Genomic DNA, 12069 nt, shown 5'->3' with positions numbered 1-12069 from the left:
GAACCAGCCTTCAGCCCAGCTCTGTGCTTGCTGGGCCTCTGTCTTTGGAACAGCTGAGGATCTGTTTGATTCAACAAGATAACTCCTCATTTATACTACCAAATAAAGAACAGAATCAGATCAACAGTGTATTGACTGCTGTTTACAGTCAAGCTGTTGTCTAGAAAAAAACAAATTTCTGAATTATTAAAATCACCCATACACTTTTTCCACTGAAGTATAGTTTCCTGAGATAAAGGATGAGTAATATCTGAGAGAACTTGGTTTATTAGCCATGTGGCTAAACAGTGGGAATTTGAGAAAAATAAGAAAGCTGTTTGATATTTGGGAGTAGAGAGAAGAGCTGGCTTTTGACCTGTCTGTTTACTTCACAGTGTCTCTGACGAGCATCTTAAACTCATCCAGGATTACCTGCGAGTTCACATCATCAGTGACTTTGAGATGGTGCAAACTGGCTCAAGCAATCTTCCTCAACTGAAGAAATTACTTACAGCTCTTTGCAAAGGACTCTTCAGGTAACTAGAAGCTGGTTTTCAGAGTGTAATGCAATAATACTGTAGTCTAACAAAGGTTCCACATGCAAGCATTCAGAACCCTCATTTCTGGCATAGGAAATTTCCTTGCCCTCAAAACCAGTATATTTAGATGTCATGACCTGTGATTGTGGTCCAAAGATATGAAATCTATATTCGATCAAATTTTCTTCTAGGTGGTTTCAGACAGCAGAGTGTTATATTTTATGCTGTGTTTAGAAAGAAACGAAACAAAAAATGCACTAACCATTTAACTGCATCATTTGGTAATGCATAAATGACACCCACAGGATTGTCAAGCACACACCATTTATGGAAACAAGCACAAATTAGTGTATAACTTGATTTTAAACACTGATTTTCCTTCCCACTAATGCACTGTGAACTTGGAGTGATTCCAGTGATGTTGGTGAAGGCAGCTGAAATGAAAAAAGGAAAAAGCCCAGACTCTTGATTCTACAAATTTTACTTTCCTGTTTGTAGACCTTCCATGTTACAAATAGAAAAACTCTGACAGGGTGGCAGAACATTGCAGACCTCCTTCCTTCTCTGGTGGAAGGATGTTATTTCCCCCTTGCTGACTGTAAGCAAAGGGACCAGCCCAAACTTGTGCAGATCTCTTGGAGCACTCTGTAGCAGAGGGCACGTATCTCCACACTTCTCTCCCTGGCTTGCCATACCCTTCTCTCTGGTGTATGCAGAGGTGAGGCTGGTTGTGCTGCTGGCCTGATCCTGTTCTCCTAGAAGCCAGCTGCCCACAGACAAGCCCCTCTGAGGACTGAGGACAGATTGTTCCAAGAGCTCCCCTTCTGCACCCTGCCTGAGTGATTTGCTTCTCTACATGCAAGGGAGGGGAGACCCAGGTGGCCAGATAAGAATAAACCTGAATAGTGGAAGCTCAAATCAAATGAAATCACAAGTGAGAGTCTTGTGTTACTAAAATACCTCTGGTGCTGCTGTTGTAATCGTGTTTGGTTTCTCCCATTTCCAACTTCTTATTCTACTTAAGTTTATCTGGGTTTCACAACCCTATTCCTCATAAATGCATGTGGGGAAATGAAAGAAAGGAGATCCAGTAAGGCTATAATTCCCTCAACTGCCAGGACATCTTTAACATTTCCAGATTTTCTGTAATATTTCTGGTGACTTTCCATTGCATGTGGACACACAGGCTTCTGACACTTCAATGAAGATCACTAAAGGTATTTATACTGTCAAGAGGAGAAAACAAAAGAAGTTACAAGTGTAATTAAATCTGCCCTGTGGTTTTAGTGGGCTTGAACACCCACAGGAGCTGTTCCTCCTCCTTCTCACACACAGCCTACATGTTGCACTGTGAACAAAGGGCAGTTTTTCCATGGGGAATAACTCCTGAGTTTCTTCAAACAGGTGTTGCTGTGTTTTCAAGAGATGGCCTGCATATCACAGTAAATATCCTTTCACTCTTCTCAAACTAAACTTCTCCCAATGTTCCTGCAACTGCTTGCAGCCTCCTGGGGTCTGACTCCATGGCTGCAGAAATCAATGGGACTCTTGGGTTTGAGGCCAGAGCTGTTTGCAGTGACACTGGCCCTAGGTTATCCAGAGCTGAATAGTGGCATTGGAGGAATAAAATTAGCAGAACCAGATTCCTACATGTGCCTTGTACTCCTGTGTGTCCCACGGCAAGTCTTTTAGACTGAAATGTCAAACATGAATGTTTAATTTAGGCAATTAGTCATCCTTGGTTCAGCATCTAGAGAAATATCTTCAGGCAAGCATGCTTTTGCTTTGGAGCACTTTCCCTAACAAGGATGGAATAAGATCCAGTCCATTCAGACTTAGGAAAGTGAGGGAAATCATTAATATCCACAGTTGACTAGACACAGTGCAAGCATCCTAGTGCTGCTGACCACCATCACCTTCCTTTTGACCTGTGCTCCCTGGCTGCTCTTGCTGGGGTAAGTCTTGTCATTAGCAGCATGCAGCTTTTGTGCCAAATTCACACAGCAAATTTTCAACAAATGAGCATCCTGTGGAATCTCATTGGGAAGCGCTGATGGAATGTCATTGTTACCTGTAAATGGTTCTGCTCAGGAGATCAAGGGCTGCCTCTTCCACCCCCTTGCTGGGCCGGGCCTCTCTTTGTCATGTGAGATGAAATATCTGTGAATTAGTTTCCTCTTCATATGGAGTCCCCAGCACTGTCCTCAGCAGCCTCAGCAGCTGCACAGGCCCTGTACAGAACCGAGCTGCTCCCACAGCTGCAGCATTCAGAGGCACCAGACTGTGCTGGGCTCTGAGGCATTTGAGTGCACTTGGATCTACAAGCTGGCATAGTTGGGTTGATGCTGCTTGTATACCATATCTTCAGGTTTTGCCCAGACTGGGATACCTTTTTGGGGAGATTTAGGAAGTTAGAACCTCCAAGCAAAACCCAAGGAGCAGCCAGTATGGCCATGTTCCAGCTTTGCAAGGCAAAGTCAGCTGTGTGACTCACACTGCCCTCTTGACCATGTCACCAAGCCCTGGGATTTGGTCCCATCATGCATCCCACAGCTCAGAGGGCACAGGGCAAGGGCAGGCCCAGTGTGGACATGTGCCCAATGTGAACATGTGCCTGTTGTCTCGTCTGTGTGGCATTGTCTGAGTGTGAACAGATCCAGGGAGCCTCAGATCTGTGCTGTGTCTGTGTTCCCAGTGAGGCCTCGAGGACTCTCCCATCTCTGGAGTCCATCCAGAAGGTGTTTGAGCAGCAGCTGCATCCCGGTGCCCACCAGCGTTCCCAGGTAAGGGGGCTAGGAGGTGGGAAGAGCAGGACAGGTGTGTGGGTGGCTGTCAGTGGGGGCAGGGATGGCTCTGGTGTGCAGCCATGGCCAGTGGGGTACAGCTGGGCACATGCCACTTCTATTCTCTTTAGCCTCATTCTGCTGCAGTGCAGAGGGCACACAGTGAGTTCTATCCCGCAGTGTCATTTATCCCATGGCCCTCTCCACCTGCTCCCCCTTCCTGTCCTAGAGGAAAGTGCCACCAACTGCCTGAGGACTCCTACCTCCCCATCCTCCCTCAGAATGTGGACTGGCACTGCACACTTCTTTTTCCATAAACCTCGCTCCAGGATGTTTCACTGCCACATCCTCCCTTTTCCCAAGCCCACGTAAGTCCCTATGAGTTTCCTCCCCCTGACAGACAACCAAAAGTCCAGGGCTTCTGTATTCTGAGCCCCAGGCCTGGTCATGTGAGCTTGCCCCCAGCAGCAAGCTGACTCCCATGCATGGCCAGCTGCCTCGAGCCTATGGAACAGGTTTGCAGATTTGTCCTTCCAGCCTCCCACACTTCTGCATGTTCCATGCTCTTGTGGTGCCTGCTATAGATCACAGTGGCAAAGGTACAAGTGCTGCTCCTTGGTCTGTGTGAGGTATTCCTGGGACTGCACTCCAGACTGGGCTCTGTGGGCTTGGTAATCACCCATCTCCCTCTCTCTTTTTGTTCCTGTGCTGCGGTTTCAGATGCTTGGTGAAGCAAGTCCAGTCAATATTGTATTGAAACTCAACCAGCTGATTTCTTTGCTGTCATCTATTGAAGAAAAGGTAGAGTTTTCAAGCTATTTTATATCATCTTCTTGTCGTCCTTTGCCTCTAGTTTGTTTCTTGTTCATTATCAGTGCAGTGCTCTGCCCCAGTAAGATTTCTTTGTTCTGATTTCATTACTCTCAGTGTAGTGCAGAATCACCAAATGCAATAAATTACACATAATTATTTTACAGGTGAAAACACTGTTGATTGAAGGTCCCGATTCAACACACCGGCGCTCCCTTATCCCCCCTGTCACTTTTGAGGTAAATTTACTCCTTTAACAATGCTGATCATGAGGTGGAAGGACAGTAATGCAGATTTATGTCAGTATCTCAGCTCCTGGGAAGTTTGCTGTGCTGCCACAGAGATAACAGCTATTCCTGGGTGCTGTTTGGCGCCATGAAAATGCCTGAGATGTCTGGTGAGACTGGCATAATGATATGTGTCCATGAATCGAGGGAAGTGCTGCATTTGTAATACATGTGACTGAAGTGTAGAAGGTCCCTCATGGAAAACCTCTCTGTATTTCACTAGGTGAAAACTGACTCCCTAGGAATTTTCTCAAAAATGCAACTCAAAGTGGATGTGGAAATGGGAAAACTGATTATCAAGAGGTCTAAGGATGGTCCAGAAGACAAATTTTATACCCACAAGAAAAGTAAGATGTCAGCTTAATGTCACAAATGCTGAACTAAGCTCTGGTAATTCTGCTAGGTCCTGGCTGATGCATGAGCACCAGTCAGCAAGACACAGATATCTCTGTACTGGGATAACCAGCTTTCACAGATTGTTTTAGACCCAATCTCCAGGTCTAAATGAAGACTCTGGAATCAGCACTGCACGGGAGCAGGTTTTGGTAGAAGATTCCCCATAGAACTGGTTGCAATAGAACCATTTTTGTTCTGAAAAACAATGCCACTTGAAAAAAGAAATCCAGCATTTTGCAGGAACCTGCTGACTTCTGTGATGATTTTTGATGGTAAAAAGCCAGACATTCAATTTCAGTAACATTTTTCAGTGACTTTCCCTTGATTTTTTGTACGTAGATTGGTATCTCTCATCACAAGCAACACCAGTTTGGTCTGTGATTGCCTGATTCAAACAAGCTTCCTTTTTTTCTGTTTTCTTTCTGAACAGGCAGCTCACTGAAGTTGAGACAAAGAGCTTTGTGAGAGAGTAGATTATACCCTTGGGCTCTTTCCTGCTAGAAAATCAACCTGTTGCTGGCAGTAATTGAAACGATGAGCTTTCATGCATGGTTTTCTCCACCTGGTGTTCATAATAATTAGCTGCTATTTTAGAAGGGAGGAATCACCTTTACCACCAAATGAAGTCTTACATCCTCTTTCACAGATGGGGAAGGAACACATGTAGGCTGGCTCAGGATACAGGGGGATTGCCTGCACAAAGTTAAGGCTTCATTTCACACTGGCAGGCTTGGGATGGAAAAGAGCTCCAAGCAGAAGAGTTTTGAGGGTCCTCTTTACTTGGAGTCCAAACCTGTTCCTACTGGGAACAGGGTTAAGGAACTTTAAAATGCAGGTCTGCAAGACAAACTGCACAGACAGAAAAGACCATGAAATCCCAATCCTTTGAGCACAGTTCTGTTCATTTTGGTGGGACCCTTATTTCAGTGACTGCAGCTTGTGACACCCAGCCTGTGTTCAGTCTTGCAGCTCATCAAGTCCCAGAAGGTTCCAAACAAGCTGGTTATTGTTCTGGAAACAGAAAAAGAAAAAACACAGCGGAAGGAATATATTTTTTCTGATTCCAAGGTATGTACATGGTGTTTCTTTCCTGCCAGCCTGGAGCAGGTAGCTGGGTGGGAGTGGAACATGGGGCATTCCTTGGTAGAAAATGGAACCGTTGAAGGATAGTAGTTGCCTTTTTAAAAAATAAATTTCTCCTTTGTTCTGGAAACATCCAGAAAATGAGCAAGTATACTGTCTAAAGACAGTATACACTTAGACACCTAAGTGCTGTCACTGAGGCAGGAGGACAGAGCAAGAATGGGGAGAAGCAAGAAGTCAAGATGCCTACTGTGAAAAGGTTCTTATAGACAAAGAAGGAGGAAAAGATATTTTTTCTGACCAGTTCAGCATTTGTTAAAGCAGTGCTCAAGCTAAATGCCTAAAAAAGCTCGACAGGAAAGGCAGCCTCTTGGAAGGTTTCAGGATAGTGCAGGGCTAATCTGCCCTTCAAGGGTGCTGGTCATGTCAGAGGAGTTAAGTATCTCATTAATTTTTTTTGCTCTTCCCTGTCTAGAAGAGAGAAGGGTTCTGCCAGCTTTTGCAGCAGATGAAGAATAAACACTCAGAACAACCAGAGCCTGATATGATCACCATCTTCATTGGCACCTGGAATATGGGTATGGGCTCCCTTCTGCCATGGGCACTCCTTCAGACACCGCCTAAAGGTGTGCTCAGCTGGCATGATGAACTCCAGACTCTCTGTGTTGGGTTCTGAAGGATTGCTCAAGTGACAGGGAATTGCGGCTGGACGAAGCTGGTGCAGCAGTGCACAGCATTGTCCACCTTGCAGAAAGGACAGGAGCAATTGGGAGCAGGGCTGCGGCCAAGCCTCGCTCCCAATGGGCACAGCTGTGAGCAGCAGGTGAGCAGCACTGACAGCAATGAGCCATGGAGTGCCCAGGGGCACTGACCAACCACCAAAGGGAACAGAGGGCACACATGTGCAATGCATCAACATGAGGGCTATAAAAGGTTGGGCTAAAGAACAAGGAGGGCAGATGCTTGCAGCCTTCTGAAGTGGCATGATAGTGCTCTGTAAGAGTTGAAGATTTCTGAAATTTTGTGGTGATAACTCTGTGTATCATGGCTGTCTCAACTGCTGTGTATGCTGTGACCTGTGCTGTGACAAAACTGCACATCAGCTGCTGTCATTTGACTAGGGACAGTTCATGTCCAGCCTGGGAAGACAGCTGAGTGTCTGTGGTACTTAGAGAAGGGGACAAGGTGTGGTTGAGGACAGTGGAATATAGGGGTTTTTCTCCCTTTTGGGACAGAAGCCTGGTTCAGCTGCTGTGGGCTGAGCTGTCTGTGTTTGACCATCCTTAAGGAATAAGGTCAAGGCAGTGGTAGACCAGGAGGAGTACAGCTCCCTGCCTTTACTCCTGGCTAGCCTTGGCCTTGGAAAACTGGTCAACAAGAGGAAGGTGGTGAAAGCAGAATCACTTCTTTCTCAGTGACTCAGGTGGGGGTAACATCATTGTCATCTTAGAATAGTGTGCCCTGGCTGATACAAAAGCTATATGAGATATGAAGCCTGTAATTTCTGTCCCTGTGTGTTATCTTCATCCTGGTTTTGACAGGACATGCTCTGACTTCCTTTGGTGTTTGATATCTTAATAAAAGGTGCAGCCCCAGCCCCAAAGAAGATCACCTCCTGGTTCCTCTCCAAGGGGCAGGGGAGGACCCGTGATGACACTGCTGACTACATCCCTCATGACATCTATGTGATTGGCACCCAGGAGGATCCCCAGGGGGAGAAGGAATGGCTGGAGACGCTAAGGCAATCTCTACAGGAAATCACCAGTATCAGCTTCAAAGTGGTGAGTGGTTATTCCAGCTATTGCATGGAACTCAGGAGATGAGAGTGTACATGTTGTACAAATAAAAGAAATGGGAATAAATGGGATTTTGCCTGTACCTCCTCCCTAGCCCTCCCTTTATTTTCATTGCATTGGGTGAAGGACAATGCACTGAATATGTCTGTGGGCTCCACAAGATGCCCCCCTGGAGCTGGCTGGATGGACCTGTTGCTATGGACAGTGACCTCCCTCTGGCCAATGCAGGGACCCTGCCAGCCTAGGAGCAAGGGGAAATGTTGAGCACTCAAGTGCTGGTGTTATTTTGACTTTCAAAAAGCAGGAGACTGTTAAACTTCCTGAGCCAATTGTAGCCTAGATCTCATCCTAGACTATTGCACTTTCAAAGTAGGATGTAACAGTACACAGGCAGATAAGAGAAACTTGAACCTTATTAAGACCAGCTTTGGACATTCTGGGTTTCAGTGATGTCGAGAAACAAGTCTAAGCATATCTGGAAAGCTAACTCTCACAGTGATTCGGAAACTATTTTGTGCAAGTAAGGTAATCCAAAGATTAACTAGAAAAAAGGACTAGAAAATAGCAAGGTTCCAGCATTGATTAAAATGACTGAAAACATATCCTGAGCACAGGAAGAAAATTTCTGTAGAAGTGCAATCAAAGGAGTCAGGAAGGCTGAAGCCGCAGTGCAGCTTGGCAAGTATTTGCAGAAATATAACCTCTTCCCTTCCCATTCCTGCAGATAGCCATCCATACCCTCTGGAACATCAGGATTGTTGTCCTGGCCAAGCCGGAGCATGAGAACCGCATCAGCCACATCTGCACAGCCAATGTGAAGACGGGCATTGCAAACACGCTGGGTGAGGCACGGACAGGGCCTGCCCAGGCAACTGCATCTGCCCAGCCCACAGGGAACAGCTCTTCTGCTACAACACTCCTGGGGCAACATTTATGTGACACTCCTAAAGTTACATCCCACTAGCACTGGTTATATTTTACCCTGTAAGAGAGGAAGTCTATTTGTGTGTATACTTAGCACACACACACGCACATATATATATGTATATTTATATTCCCAGCAAACACTTTTGACCGGCTATTGGATTGCTCTTTCTTGAGTTTCACAAGGAAGTTGCACTTCTCTCCCTTCAACTAATTTTTTAACACCCTTAAAAATTTGCTGCCACAATCTGTGGTGTATGCACTAATTTTTTCTGTGTTAAGCGAATTTCTCTTCTCCATCCTCCACTTTACTTCACATGTGCTAGGTGCTTTATTATCTTTGCTAGACTCAGCCTGGAGGTGGATTAATTTTTTGTCATTTTTGGTTTCTCTTTTGCCAGGTAATAAAGGAGCAGTGGGGGTGTCATTCATGTTTAATGGAACCTCCTTTGGGTTTGTTAATAGCCATTTGACTTCAGGAAGTGAAAAGAAACACAGGTAAGATACATCCTCCCCTCTCAAAAATTTCGCCCTGAGCCAGTGTGAAGTTCTCTGGGCCATGTTTGGAAGGAGGGCCCACCAGACAGGCACAAACATGTTTTCTTGACCATAAAGAAATTGTTCAGTGTCTCCTGGGAGGGCATTTAAACAAGAGACTTCTGCTATGTGACCATAGCATACAGGTGCAGGAGAAATGGATGGGAAAATTATTTCAGAGCCAAGTGTAAAAGTCTCACAACACTTGCATGACCTGTCATGAAAACCCACTGCATGAGGAAAACAGTTCCATGATCTACAGTGTTTTGGAGAAATGTGGGAAGGCTTTTCCCATCCCAAAATAATGTGCTGAAGGGGACTGTCTTCCTTCTCACTGTAGGCAGTCCTGTGAGCCCTAGGACACAGCTGAGAAAGATCCCTCAGGAATATCAGGAGGGAGGTGTAGAACAGGAATATCCCCATGGTGACTAATTCTCTATACCCAGCTGTGAAATAAGGGTTTGTGGATTAGGCAGGTTCTGGTCAGCACAGGACTGGAAGGCAAAGATCCTGACTCCACTGGGAAATCAGTGTCCGCACTGGGAGGAGCTGGAGCAGTTGAAAGGAGTGGTTTTGAAAGTGAGGAGGACTTGAAATGAAGAGTTTGGCCTTGTCATCCTTTCCTGGTCCAGGAAACAGATGGTGTGGGATTTCTGCACAGAGTCTTTGCTACTGATGAAGTTAATTTCTATTGAAGGGTTCCTCAGGGCCTGGAAGAGGTGCCAAAATCTAGTTATGTGTTTGCTGCTGAAATCTGAAGGAAACAATCTAATACTGGGTTTCTAGGACGTGTAGCTCAGAAAAGCACAGCCCCAGAAGGCAGCAGAAGTGGCTTCAGGAGCACATTCCCTGGGCCTGTCTGCTGGGGTGGCAAGTTCTCAGTTTCTGATCTGCTCCTCTGTAGCTCTGAGTTGGAGCAGCTCCCTCCTGGTAACGCTGCAGCCTCTGCCATCTCAGGCATTTGGAAATTACACAGCAATTTAGGATGTCAGGCAGATGTTTTCTTGTCTTGACAGACGCAACCAGAACTACACGAACATCCTGCGCTTCCTGACCCTGGGAGATAAGAAACTGAGTCCATTTAACATCACTCATCGCTTTACTCATCTTTTCTGGCTGGGAGACCTGAACTACCGTGTGGAACAGCCCCCGACGGTGCGGGACGCTGCAGGAAGCCCTGCAGGGACAGCACACTCTGTTGCTATAGGAGTGCTCTCTTCTTCCAATCTAGGGCAACATGACAAAAAGAGGGGAGTCAGAAGGGATCCCCAGGGTGTGAGTGTGGCCCCAGTTGAAGGAGAGTAAGGAAATCCCTTTTGCCCTCTCTAAGGAGTAATGGACCCAGGAATGGCATCTGGCACACTTTGCTGCTTCAGGCAGCCTTGGTTCCCCAAACCTCCTGACTTTCATTCCCACTGTGAAAAGCATCTGTCCCTGAATGGCTCAGTCCAGAGATTGCCTTTCTGCTCTGGTTGGTGAGCTTGGAATAGCTGAAAGAGGCCTTCAGGCAAGCCCTCATAAATACTGGATAGGTTTCAGTATGTGGGAGAAAACACCAAGCTTGGTGTCGATGTGCATGTGGTTGTGAGTGTGTGTGTTTTTGTGTAGGGGATGTGTGGGCATTTCAATACCTGTTTTGATAGACAAATGTTCAGCCACACAAAAAAGGCTGGGGCTTTTCAGTGACGGGAAGGACAGGGAAGTGGCAAGGGCTTACAGCTCTGTCAAACAGTTCAGGAGCACTCACCAGTTAACCTGTGAAGGGAGTATTTGTAAGAGGTTTTGCATCATCTGCAGCTCTGCTGTTTCCCTGTTGTCAGGAAGCAGAGAATATTATCCAGAAGATCAGGCAGCAGCAGTATCCGGAGCTGCTGGCTTTCGACCAGCTTCTCCTCGAGAGAAGAGACCAAAAGGTGTTCCTGCAGTTCGGTGAGATCCTCTACTGGCTGGCAGGTTCCTCTGCTACATCCAGCAGCTTTCTTTGCCAGCCTCAGCATGGGGCAGGGTGTGAAGGGCAGTGGCTCTCTGGCCCAGGTGAGGGATCCCAATGGCCAAGCTGTAACCAAGTTCTTTCTCTGTTTTAGAGGAAGAGGAGATTACTTTTGCTCCAACCTACCGCTTTGAGAGAGGCACCCGGGAGAAGTATGTTTACACCAAGCAAAAAGCTACAGGGGTAAGTTAAAACTGATTTCCCTTCAGGGGAATGTGCACAGCTGTGACAGCAACTCCTGCAGAAGAAAGTGACCTAAACTAATCTCTGTGTTTTCTGCCCTTGTGTTTTGAAAGGAGTCAATATAAACAAAAAGACCTGACACAAATATATGGTGCTTGGGTGAATGAATTTCCTGTTCTTTTGTGAACTGGCCCTTTCCATTCTTCTTGACATTACTTCTCCTTTGGTTTGCAGATGAAGTACAACTTGCCATCCTGGTGTGATCGAGTGCTCTGGAAATCCTACCCCATGGTGCACGTTGTGTGTCAGTCCTATGGTGGGTGGAGAACAGATTGTCGATAGCAAGGCAACCAGTCTGGAACGGAAATGATTCAGAACAGAGTCTGTAGGATCTCCCTGCACTGCCAGGCACTCAGCATAGAGGGACCTGATGTTAAACGAGGCAGAGGGGAGCCAAACTCTCTCTGCCTGTAACCTTACAGGCTGGGAATTCATTCTGTTATTCTTTTATATGCAGAACACCACCTGGACAGTTGCAGCTGTCCAACTTTAGACTATGCTGTAGGATTATTTTACACTGGTTATTTCTTGGCAGCAACCACCACTTTTCCTGTGCAGTCACTACCAGGAACTCCTGACAGTGAGTGCCAGCAGGACAGACCCTGTGTGCACAGTCCAGTCTGCAGAGACTGGAGCTGCAAACACATCTCTTGTATCAAATCATATTCCAGAAGAACTGTGTGGTACCAAGAGCCTGTTCCC

At 46.3% G+C, this 12069-nt stretch overlaps 1 protein-coding gene across 1 annotated transcript in view; it reads left to right on the top strand.

Moving 5' to 3' along the window:
- Nucleotides 1–12069, top strand: part of INPP5D (inositol polyphosphate-5-phosphatase D) — a 50094-nt gene that overhangs the window by 27521 nt on the left and 10504 nt on the right. The window contains exons 5-18 of the mRNA XM_031064619.1: nt 375–515; nt 3214–3301; nt 4022–4102; nt 4279–4350; nt 4622–4745; nt 5756–5862; nt 6353–6455; nt 7462–7658; nt 8398–8515; nt 8999–9095; nt 10151–10289; nt 10955–11063; nt 11219–11307; nt 11542–11623. Coding sequence (XP_030920479.1) covers nt 375–515; nt 3214–3301; nt 4022–4102; nt 4279–4350; nt 4622–4745; nt 5756–5862; nt 6353–6455; nt 7462–7658; nt 8398–8515; nt 8999–9095; nt 10151–10289; nt 10955–11063; nt 11219–11307; nt 11542–11623 — 1547 coding nt within the window. The remainder of the gene's footprint in view (nt 1–374; nt 516–3213; nt 3302–4021; nt 4103–4278; nt 4351–4621; nt 4746–5755; nt 5863–6352; nt 6456–7461; nt 7659–8397; nt 8516–8998; nt 9096–10150; nt 10290–10954; nt 11064–11218; nt 11308–11541; nt 11624–12069) is intronic.

This window comes from Geospiza fortis, unplaced genomic scaffold (assembly GCF_000277835.1).
Source record: "Geospiza fortis unplaced genomic scaffold, GeoFor_1.0 scaffold592, whole genome shotgun sequence".
Lineage (NCBI taxonomy): Eukaryota > Metazoa > Chordata > Aves > Passeriformes > Thraupidae > Geospiza > Geospiza fortis.
Note: the sequence above shows the minus strand (reverse complement) of the source record. Positions and strands in the feature narration are given on the sequence as shown.